General features: G+C 33.0%; 1 protein-coding gene across 1 annotated transcript in view; it reads left to right on the forward strand.

The window, feature by feature from the left end:
* The window catches only part of LOC145330602 (glutaminase kidney isoform, mitochondrial-like), a 51,693-nt gene that overhangs the window by 19,969 nt on the left and 4,110 nt on the right, over positions 1-27,614 (forward strand). Inside the window, exons 16-20 of the mRNA XM_080175241.1 lie at positions 500-574; positions 2,453-2,527; positions 3,532-3,618; positions 3,727-3,858; positions 4,039-4,125. Coding sequence (XP_080031367.1) covers positions 500-574; positions 2,453-2,527; positions 3,532-3,618; positions 3,727-3,858; positions 4,039-4,125 — 456 coding nt within the window. The remainder of the gene's footprint in view (positions 1-499; positions 575-2,452; positions 2,528-3,531; positions 3,619-3,726; positions 3,859-4,038; positions 4,126-27,614) is intronic.

Genomic DNA, 27,614 nt, shown 5'->3' on the forward strand with positions numbered 1-27,614 from the left:
TTGAAATAATCATGATTTTTTTTTTGTTTTACTCCTGTTTTATATATTACAAGTGCGCAAAAAATGCTTCTTTTTAAATTCGAATTGCGTAGAAAAATTGAGCTCTACTTTTTGAAATTATGAATATAATCTTTGTGCTGTTTGTAGTTCAGTCGCTGAAAACAGTAAAAGTGTCTGACTATGACGTCAGAAACATTAACAATTAACCAATGAGAAGCCAGTATTCACAATGGTAAAATATATAGCGGCCTCTCATTGGTTAATTGTTAATTTTTTCTGACGTCATAGTCAGACACTTTTACTGTTTTCTCAGTCGCTACATTGAAAATCTAAAAAACAGCTGTTTTTAATAACCCCCTTAGAGCAAATTAAACAGGGTAGCGTGAAGCAAAAGTATAAAATAAGCATGAACGACCAAGCGTTTTTTTTTAAGGGGGGGGGGAGTAAACACCTCTTTACATTGATTAGATTACATAAATACTATAATACAATTTCTTAGGATTATAAAAGTTTTCCAGAGGGGGTGGACCTTAACGAGTGCCTAGATCTTTACTTTCAAACCTGTTCTATGGAGGTAAACACATAGATATATATATAATTAGAAATTAGATCTCGATATACGATAAATAGATTAATACTAGTTAGAAGAATAGTTTATATTTAAGTGATAAGTTGTTAAAATAGTAAAACAATTTAAATTTTTCATTTTAGGGGGTATTGTAACATTAAAAATCTTATTTATTATATATTGTAAGTTTTTGCATACAAGATAAAAAAATCATGCAATGAAAAAGTATCAGTTTATTTTACTGAAAAGACATTTCAAAATATAAATTTATGTATATTGTACATATCTATAGGTACAGAACAGTTATTAATGTATAGTATCTCCACTTCTAACATCTCTTAGATTATATAATTTGAGATATGAAAGGTAGAAAGTTAGTTAAAAGTTTAAATTTTTAACCCAAAAGTTTAAACATTACGTATGTCTATATGACTTTAATTGTGTAAAGCAGAGTGTTCAAAATTCAAGAATTTCCAAATACTGGAAAATATCATATATGATGAAAGGACGCTATATTTGACTGTATATCATAGTGGTACCCAAAGTTTCAAAACCACGTTAAATTTTTCATATGTATATCAATTTATCGCCCATTGGCTTTTTCTATAAGATCTCTGCAATCGCTCATATGTATTTTTTCCTGATTTAACCCATTAGTGACGAACCAGCTTTTAACGCCCGGTTCCAGAAAATGCCGAAAAAAACCGGTTCTCAGTTTTAGGATTGCATCATTCTTAGTATGAATCCCCCCTCTACTACCCTGGTTTTCATTTCCCCCTGGAGCAGGCAGTTTTACTTACTTCCGTTTGCCGGTATAGCTCAACAAAATTTGAAAACCAAGAAAAACGAGGTGATTTTAAAATACCCCTCCTAACTTTTTTGTTTATGAAGTAAAGTTAGTGATTTTTTTCGTGAAATTTAAAGTTTATTGGCAACTACATTCATTTGTGAATTCGTTTTATTCAAATTATTATTTTTTATATGATTTTTTTATCGTTTTTTTACGTTCTATATAGCTCCGGCTTGGCGCTAGTAAAGATACCCGCTAGTTTTATTGCCCTGCTCGGCGCGAGTAAAGATACCCATCCACATATAATATCAAAATTTTAAAACTTCTAGGAAACTGGCTTTTTTAACTGAAAAGGGTGGCAACTATAGCCAAAACACTAAATGTGATATAAATCGTTTTGAATCTTACTTGTAGCTCTATCAATTACATGAGGTTATGTAGTTTTCAATTACGGATCGTATCGTAGTTTTAAAAAGTGTTCATCTCACTTTGGGCGTTCAAAAATTACATTTTTAACTTTTTGGGCCAAAAAACCGGGTATTTAGGTCGAAAACGGGCTTTAATGCCGGGGGAAAGCACCAAAAAACGCCAAAAACGGTTATCAATGCTGAACGGTTTCTTTACTCGCGCCGAACCGGGTTTTATTGCAACTTTCCTGTGCACGCCACTAGAGCAAAACAAAAAAATTTGAATTTAGTTTTTACCATAACAAAGCTTCCCTGAAATTTTCAGCTCGATCGGTCCATAAAAGTGGCGCTCAGCACTAATGGGTTAATAAGATTTTGAATTCCATAATTAAAGAGTTACATTGTTACATGGATTCTTTAAAAAGCAAATTTTATGTAAAGGCTGCTGTGTTAGCCTCTTGAAAAATCACCCTCCCCCATAAAAAAAGATCCTTCCACTTTATCTAACTTTTCTTTTTAAACTAAAATTGGAGGATCAATAAAAAGACCTCCCCGCGCCCTCCCTACATTCTATAAGAACCCCTAGAGGATTCTAGGGTTGTAGTTGCTAGTTTTACATATCCTAAATACAACCCTAAATACTGGGAACCAAATTTGTTAAACATAAATTCATTATAATTTTTTTAGGTAAATACAGAATCATTAGCTGTTATGGGTGCTACTCTTGCTAATGGAGGGTTATGTCCTATTAATAATGATAAGGTAAATATATAGAAAGATATCAGAAGGATATGTGTATGGTGAAAAAAGACATAAAACCATGATGATTCCAGGTAAAACCAAAACATTTCAGCGGGGGCTTTTTGAGAAAATTAGATTTGAAAATTTCAAGTTAAATTTTCACCCGCAAGGAGTTGCCGCATAATCATGACAAGAAAAGCAAATATATTTATTTTAAATTTTGAACAACTTTGCTTTTATGAAGTCCTTCTTAAAACCTCTCTATGTATGATTTATTTTAGGCTGAATTTTCGTGACCTTTGCAAAGCAAGTGATAAAAATGGCCATTTATTAACTCCCTTCAGGAGTGGTTTTATGAAGAACTTTATAAAAGCAAAGTTGTTCAAAATTTAAAATAAATAATATTTGCTTTTCTTGTCATGATTATGCGGCATCTCCTAGGGGGGTGAAAATTGAACTTGAAATTTTCAAATCTAATTTTCTCAAAAAGCCCCGCTGAAATATTTTGGTTTTACCTGGAATCATCATAGTTTTATGTCTATTTTCACCATACATAGGTCCCAGGAAACGGCACTTACTTTTGTCTTGATTCAATTCTAGCTCACAGTGAATAGATAGATGGAAAGATATATAGTAATAGAGGCTACACTTGTTAATGGAAGGTTATACCCAATTTATAATAGTGAGGTTAATATGGTCAAATTAGGTGCTAAAAAAGCAGTTGTGTCATTTATGAGGATAGAGCTGCTCTACATATGTAGATCTGTAGATAAAGATTGAACAATGGAACACAATAAGAGAGTTTCAGGCAGAATATAACGCTGATTATCACCACCACCTAAATTAGATGAACCCTGGCAGTTTATAATAACCATGAAGATAGTTATTTTGGCTATGATTATGCTTTTATGAAAACTAAGATAAAAAGATAGATAAATGGATAAAAAAAAATAATTATTAGATGGTTAAATATATTATAAATTATGCTGTGTTACAATAGGGCATTGATATATTTTACATTTAAGGTGTTGCGACCAGATATAGTAAGGGATGTTCTAAGTTTGATGTACTCTTGTGGCATGTATAACTATAGTGGACAGTTTGCTTTCCAGGTACAGAGATAGATAGATAAAAGTATTGATGGATAAACAGATAACATGATGGAATATATGAGGTCTAAATTATATAGATGAATTGACAGATAAATAGATTTGATTTAGGTTGGATTACCAGCCAAATCTGGGGTTAGCGGTGGTATAATGCTTGTTATCCCTAACCTTATGGGGATAGCCCTTTACTCCCCAAGACTGGATGAAATTGGCAATTCTGTCAGAGGTCTTCAGTTTTGTCAGGTTGGAATTTTTTGCATTAAAGATTCATCTAAAATTATCAAAAATGTGATTAAATTCTTCTTTGACATTAGTTTATATATCTATAAATAATTAATGTTTGCTGAAAGGAAGGGATAAAATTCATGTTTTTATTTTTTCTTGCATATACTGTATAAAAAATGTTTAGATAATCTTTTTTAGGAATTAGTGGATACATTTAATTTCCACAGATTTGATAATCTGGCTCAAAGTGTGAGGAAACTTGATCCAACTAGAAAACCACATGAGGTAGGCCAATAGAGATTAGAGTTATAATAGATATTAGAGTAGCAGTATTAAGAATTTATAGTGAACACATAAATACATATAATATATATAATCCTTATACTAAAGTAACAGGATGTTTGTCTGTGTGGGTATATTCTCATAGGTCCCGGGTAGGTTTTTAACTATTTTGGGGGAGGGTACCACCACCCTCCCAAGAGAAAACACAAAAAATCGAAATTTTTTTTACGTTTCTTGATTTTAGAAAGAGAGTTCAACGCAAACATAAACGTCAAACGCAACATAGACATATTTTAAATATAAAAAAAAACATTTAAAGTGCTAGATAGTAAAGTAAAAAAAGGTAGAAATGTAAAGTTATATTGAATTATAGGAAAATCAATATAATAAAGTAAAAATATCTCTGAATGTTTGTTCCAAAGGATCTTGCTAGCTGCTTTACAAGGTAGTTTCTCATAAGACTTAAGGTTTATAACTATTTTGGGGAAGGGTACCATCACCCTCACAAGAGAAATTGCAAAAAACAAAGCAATATAACTAACCCCGTCTAGCAGCCTTTTTATTTTTTGGTAAACAGCTGATCCCACCAAAGATTAAAATAATATTTTACATGCCCCTAAAGACCTCTAGGGGTGTTAGACAATATTAGATTTAGAAGATATCAAAAGTATTTATCAAAAATAGAGGTAAAATAAATAGTAGAGGTTAGAATAATAATATAATGCCATTATAGATATTTAATCATCAATGAGTGGCAAACTGTGGGCAGCTTCTAGATTAGTTAAAAATAATATGTAAATGATAATAGTATTTGCACTGAAATATTTTTTTTATTATGTGGCAAACAAAATTTACAATTATAGGCATTAAATAATTACCTAAATAATTTTAATTTTGATATTTTGATATATCTAAATTCTGCAAGTTGATACAAGGATGTCAAAATCTTTCATTTGTTAGGTAGGTTTAGAGGTTTTTATTGAGGGGAAGTAAAGTCTAATATCAGCAGTTACCAACAACTAATCCAATTCTAAAACAAATCATTAAATCTTAAATGACAAATTTCAGTGGCAATACTTAGTCATAGTGATGACTTTTTTTATCCACCTTAAATTAATATTCTTGATTTTTTTAGTTTGTTTGCTTCACCTAACTTTTCTAACATATTTTAAAATTTGATATATCACATTCCTGCACCTCCCCCCATGGATGTCAATTGATTTATTTTGGACATTGAATGTTATTGGTCCTATTTTTTACCATCTTAAAAATAAATCTAAAAGTCTTCATACATTCTAGATAGATAGTCTGAAATTTGACCCCTCTCGCAGATCATACCAGGTTGGTTAAGTCCATGTTGTGCAAGTAAAAAAAAACAATACCAGCTTTATTTCCTATACCTCATCTAATAAAACACTAAGATGTTTTTCTTTATAAATAAGGATAATAACATATGTTAGAAGCAAAGATTGTAAAGAAACAATATTTTTGTTTTAATAGAAACTTTAAAAAAACCAAGAAAATTAAGTCATGATATAAACATAGGAATCCTCCAGGGAGTAAGGGAGGGGACAATGGATCGAATATTCAATTTTTAGGAGTCTTAGACTTTGGGGACTGGCTTAAAGGGAACATGCAAGAATTTAGCAGTTTCTAACCAATCTTGGGGACCAATTATGAATGACGTCACGCAAAATCATGCATAATCTCGCGGCAAACTAGCGCGTCAACAAAAAGATAAACAATAACTAGCAGACAGAATATTTTGATTTTGAAAATTATTATGTAAATTGAATCATTACATTTTTTATATCTAATTCTTGTTTAATGTTAATTCATTCCGATTAGTTTGTTGTAGAAAGAAATTATATTAAGATTATTTGTTATTATGAGCAAAGCCTTCCTATAATTAGGTCCCGCACATTTGTACGTCCGTAACGATTAGCTCTTTTCGTTACTTTAGACATGTTAGATGTTTCTTATTGATTTAATGTAAAGGCAAAAGTTTTTTGTCTTTAGCTTAATATTTCTGTAATTAATGATCCGATTAATTTCAAAATTTTAGGGAAAATTCACGAAGTCCTGAGTTGTTCAAGGTTTGTTTATCATTAAAATCTCAAGATGGTGTTATTATATTTTTCTGTCCTGGATGCTAGGAGCGCAGCTAACAGTTATCCTAAGATATGTTACTTAAACCTTAAGATCTTTAAAATTAAGATGTACTTATGTTCTCAACTATTTTATTTATGTAGTATGAAATTTTGACGCAAGGTATCTCATTTTATTTCGTTAAATGAAATAACTTGAGTTAAAAGTTCTGTAGGAAGGTAATTGTTTTAGTAAGTTTTGTAATATAATTATTTAAAGGCTTTTTCATGTCTAAGGTTTTTAATAAATACAATAAAAAAATTTGGGTAAAAGAAGTTGTAAAAGTAAAATGGTCTGTTTCCTTAATTTTCCGAAGTTTAAATAATAACAATTATGGAAATGAATTGTAAACAAGGGTTTCGATCTCTAGAATCAAAGGCTTGTGGTATAGCATCAGTTTAAGGATGGTGCATTTCGAATTAAAAACAATTCAAAAAGTCAAAAATTTCCACTAAAGGTTGCTATATTGCAAATACTTGTTTTATCTGGAAATATCTGGGTTTTCAACCTTAAAAGGTCACAACTATAAAATTGAATTAACTGCCCATTGTCCCCTCCCTTACTCCCTGGGAATCCTCACAAAAAATTTGAAAAAGCAAAAATGAGTTCAGATAGATCAGCATTACTTCTTCAAGCCAGTTAGAAGGAATTTTACTTGCATAATTAAGGATTCAATAATTTGTTAAAATATGTAAAAGTGATGATAGAAATTTATACATATACTTCTAATGCATAAAGTAAGCAGGCTACTAATTCTGATATGAAGTGACCTTACATTAGTATTAGAAATAAAATAACAAAATCTATTTATATGCAAACAAAAATCATTAAAAAGGGTTTATATATAACTTCAAACTTTGTATGTTATGGGGAATATAAATATTTAAACAAAAAATTGTAAAATAAAGTCTCATGTGTTTGAATAGATTTTGTTTATTTTTCTAATAATTCAATATAAATTTTGTTGGAATTTGAGAGTAGTGTAGAATACTAGTTATTTACATTAAAGTATTTAGTTTTGGGCCATGTAAATAGATTTGAATAATTTGTGTACCTAGTAAGTTATATGTGTTTAGTGTATATTTGCAACAAAATTGAAACAGCAAAATTGTCAAATATTGATCTTTATTAATATCATACTAGAAACTCTGCCCCTAGCATAAATTGGTTCTGTTTTCAAAGTGTTGAGGAAAAGCCTTGAACCATCCCTATACTTACATTTAAAATAAAATGGCCTGGAACCATCTTCAGATCTAATATACGTAGCTTTCAATAAGTTGTTTAGTAGTTATTGGAATCCTAACCTTTAGATAAAAAACCCTACTACTTTATATTATTGGATCATATAAATATTGAATTCCACAGTTTAGGGACAATTTTGAGCTAGATATTGAGATGATTTTAGTCTTATTTTCCATACTTTCACAACAGAGACCATAGATGCAAATAAATGCCCTAAGATGCAAATAAAAAGGAGACATTAACAATAAAAAGTTTTGAAAATGAAATTCTTACCCTGAATAATTTGATTGAGCTTCCACAATTAATCTTACCCTGATATTTTTTTTTTTTTTTGGGGGGGGGGGATGACGCCAGTGGGGATTGGAAGGCTATTGGTTAACTTTCTGAGAATAGGTATATCCAACTCTTATAAGCGAGGTGGACTTTTTTTGAAGTTTTGATTTTAATTTTTTTTGTAGCTTGATCTTCTACCTATACTCTAATCTGTATTGTAAATGAATAAATGAACACATCTCTCTCTCTGGTTATAACAAAGTTTATTCATATTTGTCTAAAGTTTGTATATATATCCTGCCATGGTGTAGTATCACAACCGTATAAATATCAACAGCACAATTTTTGAGTAATATCTCAAAACAGGTGCACTGCACTTTAAAGGTTTTTCTTTGTTTTTGGCCATTATGTGGGTGCGAATGGGGCGTTTGTCCAAATTTAGGTATGGAGACCGCTCTTCTATGAGTACTACTAAATTCCTACATTTACTGTAATACACATAGACATTCTCATCGTCGGTTCGTTTGTTTAGAATGCTTAACCTTCTATTCCCACAAGTATAATACGAATTTGGTTGAGCTGGTGGAAGCTCAACAAAAGACCCACGCGAAGTATTATGTTGCTTTAATCTAAGAATAAATGGTTGGTTTTGATATTCGATCAGAATTATATAAGTATATTAAATATTAAGGAAGGAAAATGTTTTTATAAAGTGTATTTATATTACAAGTGCATGAGTTAAGTATGAAAATATTTACAGGATAAGTGTTAAAATTATAAGTAGAGTAGGACAGAAATGTGCCCTAAGTCCCAAGCAGTGAATTGTGCTAAGTGTTAGAATTCTAACATAAGGCCTGAGCTCAATTCATGCTAAGTACCAAGGGGCCTAAATTTAAACTACAATGCATGCCAAACAACTAAGTCATTACCTTTTAAAGCCAGAAAGAGAAGTTGATGGTAGGGGAGTCAATAAATAACTAACTAAATTTAAGAGGTACATGCTATAACATTAGCTCTGGACCAGGATTTTAGTGTTTGTCTGTACAATTAAATGTCTGTGTGTTAATATGTGACGTAAATCAGGCATGGTTGTAGGCATACATATTTGTACTGATTATTTATATGATTACTTTAACAATAAACATAATATCTTTAATAAACATATACTATTAGCAAATCACATACAGATTACCATGAATAGGCTAGCGTTACCCATATATGGTGTCATATAGGTAGAGATAGGCCTATGAATGCATAAATTGATACAAATAATGCCTTGGGCCTAGCTAAAGTAATTGTGTCTTGCCCCTGATTGCTACTAGATAATTGCAGGGCACGCGTCAATCAAATATTCATAATATGCTCTATAAAGTGTTGACTTTATATCAAGCATGGATAGATAGCTGTGGATGCGAAGCATTTCTGTAAAAGTCTTATATGTACGTTCAAAGAATTTGAAAATTGAGGATCGCATCTCCAATGGGGGTAAGTTGTTAAAAAAGAAAAAAGAGAAAAAGAAAAAGTTTAGTAGTCCCAGTATAGGCATATATAATAAACTATAAATGTATTCCAAGCTAAGTTAAATACGCTTTCCATTAAGAAAGTAAGCTTTGCGTATTTTCATGGCTGGGCATACAAGATGATAAACCTCCCAAATAGAATACATTCTTTTCTTGAGGGGTTTATTTTTATCTAACATTGTCACATCAATAAATGTTTTTGCGTTGGTTATTCTGGATAGTTCAGCTTCTTCTGATGATGAACTAGGTGGTGAAATGCTCTCTTTCGAAGTGTAGACTGAGGTTGGGGGTGAGGTAGATATGTAGCTAAGGGCGTCCACTTGTGCTACCTCGTTGCCATTCTCGTCCAAGGTGATTGAGTGATTTTCCAGGTCATAGTAGAGTTGGTTGAGGTCATCGGTAGAGAGGGATAGTGTGCTGCTGGAGCTAATGTCACTATCGGTCTCCACTCTACTCTCTTCTCTGGTATTCAGGGCTGTATTTAACAAGAAATTCCTGATGGTGATGGACAGGTTCTCTGAGAATCCATCGTACTCTGGTGTGGTGATAATGTTGTTGTTCTCGTCTATAGCGTCAAGGTGTTGACAGGAACACAACCGCAATCCGTCCAAGGTAGGGTGGTGGTAGGGCTCCAATACTCCATGATCATCTAGGTTATCTCCAGGCTGGTCCATGGTAGATCCTAAAAAGAGTTAGTGCGCGTGCTCCAACCGGTTCCTTGGGGTATCCTGGCTATGGTAATCTAAACAAAAGAACTTTTAATAATCTTTTAGTAATCATTTTATCCCTGGGACATTGTAGAAATTCTTTTCGTTACAGATAGACCTATAATGGATTGATTAGTTATCTCTATTTCTGTTAAATATAACTGTTTCCTGAATTTAAACAATATTTTATATAAAAATTATAAGTACAATTAATATTTACATATTGTATTAATTTCTTTGGTTACATTATTCGTATATATGTATAAATATAAGGTTTTACTAACAATAGTTGGTAACCCTTGTTTGTATATTTTGTATATGTACATATGGCTTATACCATTATTGGTATTAGCTGTATTTCATTTTATTTTTAACATGAATAAATTTTAATCAATTTGAAGATTAATATCTTACGTTACATCGCTGTCAAGTATATCTTTTTAGACTTAATATCTATGAAATATATCGTTCGACGTCCGTAATTAAAATTTACGTAACAATAAGTTGTCAACCCTTTGTTTATGTTTGGGCGGTCAAAAGTGATAGGGGTTGGATTTGAGCGAGGTTATAAAAAGCTGGCGGCCCAATAATTATGCTCATTTTAACAACAATTGTCTTTGCGAGCGGAGCTTGCGTTCGAGTGTTTAATTTTACCGCTAATTCCAAGAGAATTTATATAAAAGTGATAAAATATAGTAACTCGTTTGTTTTATATAAGTGTTTTTATGTTATAGATTGTTGATATGCCCATTATTGCATTCGTTAGCCTCTATTTAAGACTCAGGAATCTCATTTTCTTCGTCGATAAGGCCTTTATCACTATATTTTTGATCAAAAGTGGGTTAGAAACAATATGGGTATATCTTCAATCTACGACAATTTTGTTTTATATAATATTTGTAGTTTTGATAGGACATATCTGAATCATCAGGTAAATTGACGTACCTTGTTTTGTTTACGTTTTCTGTCTGCAAAAGTTAAATTTGTTCATCGTAAGCAAAACTTATATTGACACAGATTTGTTCCATCACTTTATTCGTTTTAACTTTTGATTACAGCGCCCCTTTTTTGTAATCAAAATTTATTGAATATTGATTTAAATCTTCTAGAACAATTTTGCTATAGATTTTAAATTAAGATTTTCGTTTTACTTAATTCAGTTATAATGTCGTTTAATTAATAGGTTATTTACGTTACAAGTAACTCAACCATATTTATTTTGAAGTGGTCGCTTACAAAAATTATATTTAGCTAGCTTCTTCGTAGGTACTTTTAAAACATCATTGAAAATATTCAGATTTAGCTAGTACATAAGTTTTAGTTGCTTGATACATCATAATGAAAATGTTTTGATAGCTCGGCGATAGCTATTTTTAAGCTTTGAGTTATGTAAAATTAATTACACTTCTATTAGCCTAATTGAATCTACTTTTAAATGATAAAACAAAGTTTTAATGTTTGAATAGCTTAACGATAGCTATTTTTAAGCGTTGAATTATGTAAGATTAATTACACATTCTTTAACTTAAGTAAGTTTACTTTTAAATGATAAATCAAAATTTTAATGGTTAGGTAGCTCAACCATAGTTGCTTAAAATACTGGATGAAAAAAAATTATTCGTGTGTACAGTCTTTTTCATAAAATTAATTTTACTATATTGCCTTTCAGAATCACTAGTCCTTTATTTTAAATTTACATCCGCTCATTATGTATATTCCGGACAGCCTGGACGCGCATCAGAATATTAAGGAGAGATTCGAGGAGTCGATGAGAGCGGCTGCGGCCACTCTCGCCAATTCCTCGCTTCTCGAAACCTCCTTAGACGACTCGAGTTCAGTGTACAGCGACACGTCTGGGATGCCAAGCCTTGCTGACGTTGATGACTATGGGAGTACTTTTGATACTGTAGAGTCCGAAAGGGATCAAGGGGAGATGTTTGACAACGAGCATCTCTCACTGATGCTTAGTAGAACGATACAAATCATCTGGTCTCTCCTCAATTCGGTGATGCGGAATTCCTGCGGTGACATTGGTGACGATGTTGCCGGAGGTGATTCTGGGTCTGCCGAGTCGAGGAGAGACCAGAAGACGAGTCTGGACGCACTCAACATGGATGGCTTGTTCAACATGTTGTTGGGTTTAGGCTTATTTTCTTGTGCTCTCTTAGTTGTCTTCTTCGGCGCTGTAGATAACACCTCAGACAGGTCGCTGGCTCGCTGGATAAGAGATGTATGTACGCGCCTCCGTGATATAGGCGTCCGGACCATTGAGCTTCTTCACTGCGGTAACAGGACTAGATCTGGAGTTACGTCGCCAACCGTGGAGCCGTCGGATACAGGCATCTATGAAGCCGCGTCCTCTGTGATGGATGATATTCTGTCAGAAACACAGGTGAGCTTTTCTTCTTTTGTATATTTTTTTTTTCTGTTTGGTATTCTTTTTTTTTTTGTATAGCCACCCGTTTTGTCTAGTAAAGCATGATGTTGTTGCAGGATTGTTCTGTCCTATTCTCACTTCCTCAACGTTGACTTTCGGCTCTTCCATATATATCGCTCACCGTTTGTCGTCGTTTTATGTCACCAGAGAAATCCGCTCGGTTACCGCAATCAAATTGAGATACCAGTTGACATTTACTATAATCTTAATTAGCAAGCTAATATTATTTCCCTCTGGGAAGGTTGAGAGTCTGCTCGTGCCGCACGCTTCTCATTGGGGTTTTGAATGTTATTTCAAGACTTTAATGTTTTCTTTTTGTTTTTAGGCTCCCTCTGCTAGTCCATCAACTCCAGCCGAGGTGAGGTCCAGAGTTGGGCTGTTTGCTGTACACCGCCTATCTGCCACTGAGGATCGAGTTACTGGAAGTAATGTGCCTGCGGGATTGGACACCCCGTCGGGAAGTCCTGGCTTCCGTCCATTGATATTTGATCAATCAGAGCGTCTTCATGTAAGTATCCATGCTTTAGTTTTTCTATATTAATTTTCAGAAAGAGGCTGTATATTTGTACACGTATCTAGAGGTGTTTCCAACTAAAATTCTTATATTGGTAGAATATTAACCTTAAAATGTATGGTTGCGTAAGCATTTTTGAACCGTTTTAAGATTTTAATTCTATTATAAAGTGGGTTGAATCGCTACCTAATCATATAGCTTTACAGGATTTTAGGCATTCTCATTTCCTGATTTTCCTGGATTCTATTTTAGTGTTGCGATTAAACTAATAAAATCTATTATGTTTTAGGCGACGAATTCAGTTAACCTGGAGCAGCATTATACAACCATGCTAAAGTTTAGCCCGCCCAGTACTGGAGGGTCCGCGGAGAGATCCAGCTATAGTTCATCTCTATGCCTTAGTCGCATTGATTCTCCGCATTCTTATAGTTGAGACCCCAACCCCATCCCTTCCGCCAGAGACTGCCTCAGAGACGGCTAGCCTGACTTCAGTTGCGCGTTCGTCAGATAATAGCAGGGAGGAGTCCGATGCTGAGGGTGTCCCTCGGCGACGGGGTTCTGCCGGCCCTAAGCGTACGCGTTGAAGTGGCGATTGTTAGCTTGGTCGTAGACACTGCAATTTTATTTAGACAAAAACTGTTCAGACCTGTGTGACAAAAACTCTTAATCTATGTAACTAGTCAAATAGTGATCACTATTTAGTAAAATATTAGACGTTATGACTTTTATACTGTACAAGACCAAATAATTTACACCGTTGTTATTTTGTTATGTATATACATGTTAGCTTGTAAGGAACTTAGTATGTAAGGAAATAATGATGTAAGGTTGTATTTTCTTTTACCCATAATTTAAAACTTCGTGTAGTCTCAATTACTTTCTTCATAAGTGAACTAAATTTCTTTTCTCAATAGTATATTAACAACTTTAATTTCAGCCTTATATCACAATTTATTCATTCTTGTTAGCTTTTAAGGGTTATGTATATAGAGATATTTAGTCGAACTTGCGCCTCAGTACCTTTTCTCTAATCTTTCATTTATTTCCATCCCTGTGCATTAATCGTGAATTTTAATTGTGCTGTGATATATATAGAGGACTTGTAAATAGCATATATATTTTTTTTTGTAACCAATATCTAAGTAGACTGAGAGACTGACGTTAGACAAAGCTATTTAACTACGCTTATTCAAGTACTTTTAAGAGATCTCATGTAAAGACTGTTTGTAATTTTAGTATTTGAGCAATTAGTGTAGTATCATTGATCGGATAATCTCACTAAGGAAGAATTGTTTAAATTAGTAAGGTTTAGAGTAAATATCATTTCCCTTCAAAACTATAGAGCTTAACATCCCTTTTAATTCTTACTACAACAGCCGTAAAACTTAAGTTTCGGGGTAAAATTTTCTTAGGTCTGTCATTAAAGCTAAATCTAAGTTTTATTTTCACCAAATAGAATTTTCCTGATTCGAGTAGAGTCGTTGATAGGCTATGTGCCTATATATATATATATAAGTTTTTTGCATTTATTGCTCAATTATTTTTAATGATCTCGGTATTTTTCTTATGTGCCAGTATACAGCTTAAGTCAAAAAAAATATTAACTAAATTTGTTAAAACTTGTCAGAAATCTTTCTTATTATCGCAGTTTTGTTTCCAAAGATTTGTTAAATGAAAGTTTATATTCTGTTTTTGAAATTGTTTTAACTTTATAATTTTCACCAAAGAGAAGTATTTGTCAAATTTTTATACCTTTTTCTAAAAATTATCTACTTTTGTTAAAATAAATATAGAGATTTTTAAGTAACATATATACTTGTTAATTACTGGTTTAATATATGTTGTGTAAAATTCCCATTTACGTAGCTACTCTATAAGCGTTACTTGTTCGTTTGTCACGTTAGTAGTGATAATAATTAAATTAAATTGTTGCCTTTATGAAGCGTTTAGCCTAGTTTTAAAATTCGCTTATTTTATAACGATTAAATGAGTGATAACATTACCTGCTATGTTCTTTTGGTATCATAGTTACTATATATGCGGTTTATTTTCTTACCGTTTCTATCACTACCTTTTTAGATAAATCATATAATAATAACGTAGAGATTTTTATAAGAACGTACAAGAATATAAGTACCATATTGTATAGGTAAGTACGAGAGTATTATATTTTCCGTTTGGCAAAGTCTTTTATATCATTGGGAATGTCCGTAAGTCTTTCCATCTGGATACATTAGAGATCAAGTCATAAGAATCAGGTTAACTTGTATGTTTATCTGACTATTCTGTTTGAGTTTCTAGGTCGATAACTAGCGGTAGTTGCGGCGGGGTGACCTCTCCTGCCGTAGATTACCGTTAGGTTATGATGATGTGCATCTGGTCGTTGAGGGATAAGCGTTCTACCGCGTATACGCAGGCTCCTCTGAAATACTCTTAATATTCTTTTCAAGAGTCTGACTAGGAATGTAGTGACCCTGTCTAATATTATAACCATGATAATTGTTATCGACACGTATATAGCTATTTCTTCTATATGAGCGAAGATGGTTCTAATGGTCAAGGGTTCTTTAGGTTTAGGTGGGCACAGTGATTCCGATGCAAATGGTAAAGTTCGTGCCTTGGTCTGTCGGTCATAGCCTAGTGCGAATTGTGTGATCGTATCTCCCAATGTGAGATTATATGATCCTCCTGTTATAATAAAAGGAGTGGATGTAATAGTTATTGATGCATTCTCTAAACTGTAATTAGTATTCTCACTCAAGCTAGTAAAGACAATTCCATCTTGCACATAAGCATAGGGATAAGTCTGTTTCGCCAAAGGACAGTGCTTGGTTATCAATGTTTCATTAACGCTAAGTAGTCCCTTAAGGCACTGGTCACCTTCAACCGGTAGATAAGCGTTATAATAAGATTGTCTGTATACTCTTTTGGTTTTGTCCAAATAATAAATGGAATCGATGTAGCATTCATCAAAAGGAATTGGTGCATATCTGTAGATTTTTATTGGCTCAGAGCTTAATTCCATGGATAGTATAGTGGTGAATGATGTTGTACCACCACTTAAACGGCTTTGGACTTCCAATCCGAGATTATGAGTATAGTCCAGGTTAAGCTCTTGCCTTACAAAAGTTTTAATAGTGTCTGTGATATCCGTCTTTGCAAGATCTTGAATTAGAGTAAGTCTGAAGTTTAAGTCTGCTTTAAGCTCTTCTAAGTTTGTGATGGCTAAGTTGCTCAGGCTATCAACATAAGAGTATTCTGCTGTTTGCACAAAGTTAGCTGCTTTGGCATGAAGAGTTATACCACTTACGATTTGTGGTACTATCTCCGCAAGCAATAACTGTGTAAAATCAAACTTATCATGATCTAGCTTATAAGAAAGTTTATTTACGTTATTAGTCACTTCAATGCGGTTAGAACTTATTAAGGGAGTTACTGTTTCAATAGCTTCCTTGATTGTGCGGATAAGTTTCATTACATCAATAAGCAAGTCCTTAATCTTTTTGGTATATAACTTGCCTATGAGTTTAGTTTGTGCTGAAGTGAATGTGCGTCCATCGTAGCTAATGTCTAATTGAGTCTTCAGGCCATCATAGATTGCTATTTCAGGCGCTGTATTGCCTACAGATATATCAACTTGAATGGATTGAATTGCTACAGCTGTGTAGCCTATATACTCTCCACTTTGATAGTGAGTGGGTATCAAGTCTGTCATTGTGTTTGCTGTTGTACTATAGTAGTACATACTTAGTATTATTAATATTATCTTAGGATACATTGTTAAACAGCTAAGTTTATTTAATAGATGCTTATATCCACAATCAAAAGTTACTTTTCTGATTGATACACTTACACTAATAAATAAGGTCTTCACTGCTTGGAGTTCTATGATAAACTAACTTATTTTTCCAAAATCTATTTATTATCCCACTTTCGCTACTGCTAGATCCTGAGTGGGCGTTTCCGGTTTCTAACTATAATTAAAGTTTTGACATATTTTTTTTTTGTATGTAGATTGGTTATAGGCTTAATAACTAATCAAGTTCATCTCAATTCATGGCATATATATAGGTTGTCTAATAATATTGTTATGCTTGTGTGATTTACATAGTTTATATTAGATATTTTAACTCAATTTTGTATATATTGGGTTACGCAGTGACATGCGTATATTTGTACAGTTTGTATTACTCGTTTGACTCTGTTTAGACTATACAGATTCAAAACTTATACATATACAATTTTCCTTTTATATATTTTTGTGTATAAATATTTTTGAAGGGATCGACTTATTTAGTCGACGTGTATTGTATATGGTTGGTCTCCCCCTGTCAAGAGAGAAGACGTAAATTTTACCACTGGATATATAACCTTGAGTGGGAAAATTCTACATAAATTATGATATCTCAGTTATCAGATTAGAATAACATACTATTATATTGTTCCCGAGTTTACAGGGTAAACGGAAATGTAAGTAATTGCTATTAGAGTGTACTTATACTTTTGAAATCTGATATTTATAATTTATGTTCAATGTTTCTTAGATATGAATTCGGTACGTGTTCAGAATTATAGGTTTTGTATTATTTAAGTTTGCATTTTAGTTATAATGGTAATCGCTTTCGCTGCTTATTTGTGCATAAAGAGATGAATGTGCACATATTTTTGGTTGCAGATTTTGCTTTAGCCGGAAATATAAGCGGAAGCGTATTCGTTTAGTTAATGTAATTATCTTTTAATCCATGAGTTTATTGTAAGATTTTATAATTACTCTTTTGTATCCTCTATGAAAGTGTCAAAATATTCGTCAATTGGTTTGAAATCTTTTGATTTTGAAAGGGTATTTAACTTGTCTGTATTTATATCAGAGCTCCTTTCAACCATGTTTATTTTGAAAACTTACAATTTACTATATACTGTGATAGGATATGTGTGATGTTTAGGATTGGTCTTATGTGGAAAGTATTGCTTTAATTAATTCCACGAACCTTTTGTAAGTTTACCTTATATTTTTATGTGTTTTAGTTGTAATTGTATCTTTAATTAACAACTAAGGCAGGTTTTGATATGTTTTGGTATCTTTTAAAGTAGAGTTAGGGGAATTTTATTATTTAAACTTTTAAATATCCCTGTTTATCAGAAATTGCGTACAGCATATAATATCGCTTAAGGAAAGAAGAGCAAAAGTGTTCTCTTCTTATAGTATGAACTATAATTTAGCTTATATGGTTTATAACTTAAATATTTTATGGCATTATTATTAATTGTGTTTGTTGTTATAACAGTTCAAACTTTTACACTGGGGCTAGTGTTTTTTAAAATCAGTTTTGATGAATATTTGTAACTACATTATTTTTAAGCTTGTTAACATAGCTTTATGTGTCTTTGTTAAGAGTTGATACTTATCCTTTTTTCTCAGAAAGGATATTGTTATTTTAGCCTTAGGATTAGACAAATAATAAATTGATTCTTTGGTATATTCAGCGATACTAAATATACTTTGGTCAGAAATGTAATAAACCTGTTATTCATTCGTTGACAAGATGCATTAGTATTTGGGTCATATTAGAGTTCTGAATGAATTTTCGCATAAAATTTTTAAGTTTTTAACGATATCTAAGTACGATATGCACTGTCAAAAAAAAAAATTTTTTTTTTTTTTTTTTTTTGACTGAAATTTTCTTTGAGGGTAGGCAATGGCTTCTTGCCTAATTACTAGACCTTTAAAATAAAATCATTGATGGGTGCAATTGTGGCATATCACAATATATACTGTTGCTGTGTTCTCATAATAAAAGCATGAAAAGTATAGTTTTGTTCGTACAGATCTTAATCGATAGTTTTATCTTTATCACTATTATATACAAATTAGATATACTTTTGTCGCAATGTGGTTTTGGGCATATATTTCAGGCATTATTATAGGCTGATAGGTTAAGTATCCGAAGTGTGTTTCTTAGACCTAATGTTAACTGCAAGGTTACCTAAGAATTATAATTCATAGGGTTTTCAGGATAATCAAAAATTAAATTCAGGTGGTCCAATACTGTTTTCCTTAGCTTGCAAATGCAACGATAAGCTTGGTATCTTATCACCAGGAATGATATAGTATTGTATGATCATATAAGGATTAGATCAGGTGATAAAAGTGGTCTGTGAGTTCTGGCAATGCAATTTATAATAAGACTATTGCATAAAAGCTAGAGGTGGTGCCAGCTTCATTTGACAGGTTATTTTACATGTCAATATGCTAGTTAATCTACCAAAATTGGTCCAGCTGCCAAACTTTCTTAATGTCCTCTAAGTTTCACCTTTGTGCTAGGATTGAGACAAAAGTTTTATTTAACTTGAGAATATGAGTGAGCTCGAGTATGCTATTGGTTCGTTTATGCATACTGTTGTGAATATGCTCATAAAAAGTCTTATTTCAGTATAATCTGTAAGTCCAGATATCTTTTGAAAACTTCTATGCTCGCTTTCAATCTATACTGTGATAGGCGTCTAAACTTAGAACCAAGGAAAAGTCACAACTTTTCTAAGCAAGTGAAATTTTCTTAAACTTGTTTTCTCTCTTGTATGTGCGTATTTTTCCACAACTTTCTTCAGAATATTTAAAATGTATGCTCAATGATTCAGACTTCGGCCTTAGATAGTTCAATCAATTTAATGATATTCCCTAAGTATACTGGGCTCCTTGGGTGGAGGAGTGTACTATCTAGGTCATGTCCTATATATTTTTTTATACAATTTTGTCTTGTCTGTCATAGGTTGAATTTTAGTGTAAGATTTGCTTCACAAGTAATAACAGTCTTTAGGCAAAGTCCCAGAGTCATTTTAGCACAGCTGATTGTCCAAGACTTTTCTGTCTACTTGTGAATGTATGAAGATTCTAGAACTATACCGTAAAGCATTAGCTTTATTACTACCCAAGTTTTTTTTTTTTTTTTTATATTGATTTGAAATATTAGTGTGTGAGATTGTCAATCTTGACCATACACCTTAACCTAAACTCTACAACATCATCTCTGTTTTCAACGAATTTACTGTATTCAGGAATAGATGAGACTAGAAATTTTATTAGCATTAAGATGATAATCAGATTAAGATCACTCATGATATGTGAGTGCTCTGTTTGATAGCTGTATGATTTAAAGTGTATCTATCAGCTTGATAAGTTAATCAATGTGATTATTGATTTTGTGTTTCAGATTGGTATAAGAGTATTATTGGGTTGGTTACTAGTAACTAGAGTGATCTAATTAATAGCTGGTGTGTTTCGGGCTATGGCAAGTTGATCCAATTCGTCATCAGATTCGTCTATTTCTGGTAGCATAGGTAGTCCATATATGAATGACCCTGTGAAATCGAAATCAACGACTACCTCTCTGACAATAGATTGGTCGCTGGACTCTATGTAACCAGTGATAACTGTGTTGGTGATAGTGTGATTGGAGTTGTTGATTATTAGAGCTCTGCCACTGAGTTGTCCATCATCATTGATAATGAGTTGTGTTTGTCCAGGTAAGATCTTAATTCCTGCGTTTTCGTTTGAAATATGATCGTCGCTGAGGATCACTTGTGTTCCAGGTGCCAGGTTGAAAAAGTGGTTGATATTCATTACTATCACTTGGGTTTCTTTAGCTTTGATCTTTTTAACTACTCCTGTACAGAGCTGGAGCTCGAGTTCAGAACAGAAGATACTGCTCAGTGGTCCTTCAGGGTGAAGAATAGAATACAAACACGGTGCTAACCGGTACTTATTTGTGACAGGAGTCCATGTTAGCTGTAGACTTCTAATACCATTCAGTCCAATTATCATAGGTGCGACATCCTCATGGTCTTCAGCTACAATTGAAAAGAGAATTGGGTAATGACGGCTAGAAAATGATGTGGGACGAATCATGAGAGTTACTTCTCTGGGTTCGGGGATCTTGTGATCTGCACATGTGACTGGCAGCTCATGACTTTCTTCCAGCTGATTTTTATCATCGCTCATTACTATGCCAAACAACTTGCTATAGTACCTGGCTGATATGATGTTTTTATCTGTTGCTGAGTCAAGTAAGGCTGTCATGCGTACGTCATAGTCATATTTACAATCTATTTCTTCTGGCATACAACCAGAGCAATGAAAGTACAATTTCCTTTCTTCCTCCTGTACTGGTGTAATGTTGTCTCCTACTTGATCGTTAGGCTCATTGGGAATTATTTCCGCTGTGGCAGCTTTGATTCCACTGAGGTTACAATCTTTAGATGATTCCTTAGCATTAGCTTTAGCCCAGTCTTCATATGTTTGCCTGAAGACACCACTAGGTTTCACCTTACCACTATGGTACAGTTCCATCATGGCTGGCCTTCCAGGACATAGGTGTCGAGAATGGTATAACTCTTTACCATATATCTTATAACAGTTTGTGCAGAAAGCTGATGTCAATACAGTTGGGTATAACCTTCCTGTATCATCACACAATAATCTACATCCATCAGATATGTTGTGAGAATATTGTCCACATGCTACACAGTAGCGTCCAGGTGATAATCTATAAGAAGCCTGATAATCCCGCTTGGTATTCCTTTGAAAATGCCTGTCCCTGTTATCCCTATGATAAGGTTTGGGGTTGGGTGATTTTGTAGCCATTTCTCTAACAGTGGATTTTCTTTTATGATAATTTGAGATGGCCTCTATTTTGGCAATTTGTCTGTCTCTGTAGTTAGCTCTTCTCTCTTTAGATTTCGAAGTGTTGGTGTTGTTGGTTCTCTTTTGCTCTACACTCTTTGTACAGTTTGTGCAGAGATTCCTCCCAACTTCAAGTGAACCACTCGTGTTAGGTCTACCAAGTTGTATTGTGTTCAGTTTCTGTGAGAGTAGAAGTTCTTCTGCTGGCTCTGCTACTTTTGTCCGCATACGGGAAACAGTTTTCCACGAGTCTGGTAAGTTAGCTTGAGTTGATAGCGAGTCCAGAGATATCGCATTCAATTCAGGGCTCATATTCCTCTCACCAATGTGTTCTGGTTCTTCTAGATTGGATATTTGTATTTCCTCATAAGCATCAGAATCTCTAGTGTCTGTATTGGCTGAAGGGGTTTTTGAACCAGGTGTTGTCGAGCGTCCCCGACAAGGAGTGGTTTCCTTATCAGCTTCATCATCCTTCTGGCCTTGCTTGCGGGAAGTTGACATGATAATTGTTGTAAAGTCTTAGAACTATTTGTAAGTTCTTTAAATGCCTGTGAGATGTTGTACTATTTTTAAGATAAAAATAGCGAAAGTTCGAGAGGAGTACAAATAATGAGTATAGTTTAAAATGGTCAAGGATCTGTTTCTACGTCGTATATACTTGCGTGTGAGCTTTGATTGATATTCTAAAATGTGCGCTAATGCACTCTTATCCTTAATTAAGCTCAACTGTAGAAAACACCTCTACTTAACTTTCATATAGGTTTATTTATGGAGTCAATTTGAGCTAGTTAGCTATTCAAATTGGTTATCAAGTTAAGTAATGTTTGCAGCGGAGTTAATTTGGGTATGCTTATATACTATCACAAATTAACTTTAGTTTGCCCAGGAGTCGACTTTCCTAGCAAATTGTGGTTGTCGAGAAAAAGAAACAGCAATTTATAATCCTTGTTGAATTCGTACTTCACTCTAAGGATATGTGTTTATAGCCTACGATCTACTTATTCCTGTAAGGCTATTATGAATATAACTTACTAAGGTTCACTCCCAAAGGATCGTCTATATTCTAATAATATTGCAACAATTTTGCCTGAATGTCAAAGATCTCGCCACCTCTTACTTATAGTTGTATTAGGGGTTTTCCTTCCAATCCTATAAAGTAATTTGCGCAAAATTGGGGCTTCACTTATGACTTCAATTCTTATAACTGTAGTAAGATATACAATTTAGATACACCTATATTTATATATGTAAAGATTGTTTTCAAAATTATCTAACCGGATGTAATCTAATTATAATTAGTAGTAATACAATATTCAAGTGCAAGTTTACTCTGAGGAAGTGTGAGACCCTACACTAGGTGGCCAACCTATAATGTGGAGGTTGTCAATCAAACTTCAAAGGAGCCTATCAACTTTGAATTAAACGATACTTATACTTTTGAAAACTAATCTAACTGGTTTTAGTGCACTTCTTTCTAATTTATCTAAAGGTAATCTGTTAGGTTATAAAAACTCTGGGCTATATGTAGACACACTTTTATGTTACTTGGTTATAGTCTATGTGCTAGTAAGCCTAAGTAAACATACGTTTCTCGATATGTAAAAAATTTTTATGATTCCGGATATTTAAAGACAGTAGGGTACTTTCCGTAGTACTTCTGCTACTTCTTTTAGAGACGTCCTACTCTCCCAAGGTAGGCTGCTGCAACCTCCTGCTGCGTTTGGTTTATAGAACTTTGTCTCTTAAAGCGTGCTATTCAATACATATAGGGCCTATATTGTTGACTATACTTTTATATCACTAATGGTCACTATCACTAGTAATTAACTTGTCTTCACTTTCACTGCTGAATCCTGGTGGTACATGAAATAGAAATGTTAGCATTAACAAAGTAAGTAAAAATTTAGTTTTCATGTCCTACTTATTGTTGAGTGAACTGTTTATTGTATTTATGTATATGTTTGTAGGGAACATACAAAAAAAAATTTTATAAGTTAAGATTGAAAAAAAAACTTTCTAAGTCAAAATAAAATAGAATTACTCTAAGTCCAAAGTTGGAGAATTTTGACTAAGTCCAAAAAGTTTCTAATGAAATTATTCTAAGTACAAAATCAATAAATTTTGGCTAAGGGAAAAAATTTATGAAAATATCTTAAGTGCAAAATTAATAAGTTTTGACTAAGTCCAAAAAAAATTTTTTATTGAAATTATCCTAAGTACAAGGTTAGTGAATTTTGACTAAGTCCAAAAAAAATTCTTTTTCAATGAAATTATACCAAGTACAAAATTAGGGAATTTTGACTCAGTCCAAAATTTTTTTTATTTCAATGAAATTATACTAAGTACAAAATTAGTGAATTTATCCTAAGTCCAAAAAAAAATTTTTAATGAAATTATGCTAAGTACAAAATTAGTGAATTTATCCTGGGACAAAAGAAATAGAATCACTCTAAGTCCAGACGTGGAATATTTTGTCCAAGATGAAATTTCATAACAGTTCATTCACAAAGCTACTTTAGAGGTTGCCCTTAAGTCAAAAGAAATAGAATCACTCTAAGTCCACTATTGGAATATTTTGACTAAGTGCAAATCTCGCTAAGTTAAGGATTTTAAAGTCATAGAGTATTAGAGTGTTAGAATTATCCTTCACCAAAAGAAATAGAATCTCTCTAAGTCCATAATTGGAATATTTTGGCTAAGACAAAATTACTCTAAAACAAAATTATCTCTTAAGTGTGGAAAATGAAATTTGTTAATCTAGTTGGAAAAATTGCAATTATTACAAGTCCAAATTTTGGTAAATTTCCAACCAAGTTCACAATTTCATAAAAATTACTATAAGTCCAGAAATTCAAAATTCTCTCTGTAACAAAAGAAATAGAACGGTGCTAAGTCCAAAAAGTGGAATATTTTGCTCAGAGCATCAGGAAATCTTTGGAATTATTGCTGATTGCATAAAGTAATTTGTTTACACTTATATCATTCCAACCGATCGATGTTGAGAATATCTTTGAGACTTTGAAATATTTTGTTTAACTCAAAATTTTGGAGGAAATAGTTATTTTGATACATCCGCATATAAATCAGAATTACATTAGGAATATAAGGCCTAGGCATGTATAAGTAAGTGCAAATCTCAGAAAATCGGTTCTAACGGTACCAAAGTATTAGTACAGTTTAACTTGAGTATAAATGCTACAAGTTTGTAATAATCTTTTGGCCCTTTACTACGACTCAAGAGTACTAACTGCTTTCGGCATATTGTTTCAGAAACATGGCTCCAAAGACAATATGTATCCCAACTAACAGCGTTTCCCGTGTTCTATAAGATTTGCTCCTAAGTTTTCATTTAATAAGACAGTTCAAAATGGTCCTTTACAAATAGTATTTTGATAGCTTATAAATGAAAAGTTACTCCATGCTTGATTCTTAATAAGTTCTGGTTTAAGTATCAAAGATTCAAGTATTTCAACACTTAGAGAATTTCCGAATAAGTAAAAATCATACTAAGTCCGAAGATTTATATATATACTCCGCCACCTAGCACAACTCCTAGATTTCAAAATTCTGACTAAGTCCAAAAATCAAAATTTTGCACATAGCTCGATCATAGATTATTCCAACTCAAGTGTTTTACTAAAGAGAGGCGGACATGGAGGTGCCGGTGTGCTGGTATTCTCTAGGGCCTCTAGAGTGTCAACCAGTGCGAGTGTCCTTATAGGGCGGCGACCAATGGCCACAAATATGCTAGCATTCTCTAGGGCCTCTAGAGTGTCAGCTAGTGCAACTGCTCGTACACGAGGCTCTCAATTGCATTTGTGTCGTGCCTTTCAGTCCCTATCTCTTCAAACGCCTCATAGTCCTAACCTTGCTCTCAAATAGTTTCACAGGTTTTGGAAAATCCGATTTTGCCATAACTACAATTATTCGATTTTGGTAAAAATACCTGCCTTAGGCGGTTCGGGTACGGTAAGGAAAAAAAAAGAAAAAAAATTTATGAAGTAAAATTTTTCCAAGATACAACCGGTAAGTTGCACCATTGTGGGTGCGAATGGGGCGTTTGTCCAAATTTAGGTATGGAGACCGCTCTTCTATGAGTACTACTAAATTCCTACATTTACTGTAATACACATAGACATTCTCATCGTCGGTTCGTTTGTTTAGAATGCTTAACCTTCTATTCCCACAAGTATAATACGAATTTGGTTGAGCTGGTGGAAGCTCAACAAAAGACCCACGCGAAGTATTATGTTGCTTTAATCTAAGAATAAATGGTTGGTTTTGATATTAGATCAGAATTATATAAGTATATTAAATATTAAGGAAGGAAAATGTTTTTATAAAGTGTATTTATATTACAAGTGCATGAGTTAAGTATGAAAATATTTACAGGATAAGTGTTAAAATTATAAGTAGAGTAGGACAGAAATGTGCCCTAAGTCCCAAGCAGTGAATTGTGCTAAGTGTTAGAATTCTAACATAAGGCCTGAGCTCAATTCATGCTAAGTACCAAGGGGCCTAAATTTAAACTACAATGCATGCCAAACAACTAAGTCATTACCTTTTAAAGCCAGAAAGAGAAGTTGATGGTAGGGGAGTCAATAAATAACTGAATAAATTTAAGAGGTACATGCTATAACATTAGCTCTGGACCAGGATTTTAGTGTTTGTCTGTACAATTAAATGTCTGTGTGTTAATATGTGACGTAAATCAGGCATGGTTGTAGGCATACATATTTGTACTGATTATTTATATGATTACTTTAACAATAAACATAATATCTTTAATAAACATATACTATTAGCAAATCACATACAGATTACCATGAATAGGCTAGCGTTACCCATATATGGTGTCATATAGGTAGAGATAGGCCTATGAATGCATAAATTGATACAAATAATGCCTTGGGCCTAGCTAAAGTAATTGTGTCTTGCCCCTGATTGCTACTAGATAATTGCAGGGCACGCGTCAATCAAATATTCATAATATGCTCTATAAAGTGTTGACTTTATATCAAGCATGGATAGATAGCTGTGGATGCGAAGCATTTCTGTAAAAGTCTTATATGTACGTTCAAAGAATTTGAAAATTGAGGATCGCATCTCCAATTATGAAGCATTAGAGTAATTAGTGATTCTGATTATTGGCTAATCTTATACAATTGATTTCCCTATGAAATAAGGAAATGAAGGATGAGTTAATGCACACTCCTAATCATGCTAAATCAAATTACTTTTGAAGATTAAAATTATTGGAGGAAAAGATAGGACACAGCTGGATTGAACCTATCAATCAATATCTAATTAAAGTTCCTAATTTAAGATAATGAATTACAGGAAGAGCTTACAAACTCTAAGTACTTTAAATAATATTCGGTATGTAGATGCCTTGCCATTCAAATATTAGCTATTTCTAAATACTGGTTTTTGTGAGGAAGTGTGGATACACTACCCAGCCATACTATACGTATCAGCTACTCAAATTAATTTAAGTGTTTTGACAATTTAGCACATATTATATGTTTCACTAGTGGATATACTACTAGAAGACTCTAGGGGCACTTGAAGGGGGGGGGGGGTAGGAGGAGGTAAGTTGACCCTTGCCCATTTCAGTTTTTAAAAAGTTTAAAAAACGTTCTTTTGAGGGGCTATTTTCTTGAATAGTTCCCATCCCCCTTACAAACCTTTCCTAAACCTATGGAAAATACTATGTAAAGGAAAACCATATCTTTTTAGCGGTAAGCTTGATCCTATTGTACAGACAGACACTGTTTTATTTTAAGATGGGTACAATCATAGAGAGCGAAGCTTGAAAGGAGTGAATAAAAATTTATTTCCTTGATTAAAAGTTATATTGTCTTATCTTATCCTATGTAGAGAGGCAGCCCTTAAAAATATTAATAAGAAAATATCCATAATGTGTATCTTGAGAAATTTACAAATAAAGCAAAATATTTATTGAAAACTTAGT

This window comes from Acartia tonsa, chromosome 10, assembly GCF_053477335.1.
Source record: "Acartia tonsa isolate MP-2025a chromosome 10, ASM5347733v1, whole genome shotgun sequence".
NCBI lineage: Eukaryota > Metazoa > Arthropoda > Copepoda > Calanoida > Acartiidae > Acartia > Acartia tonsa.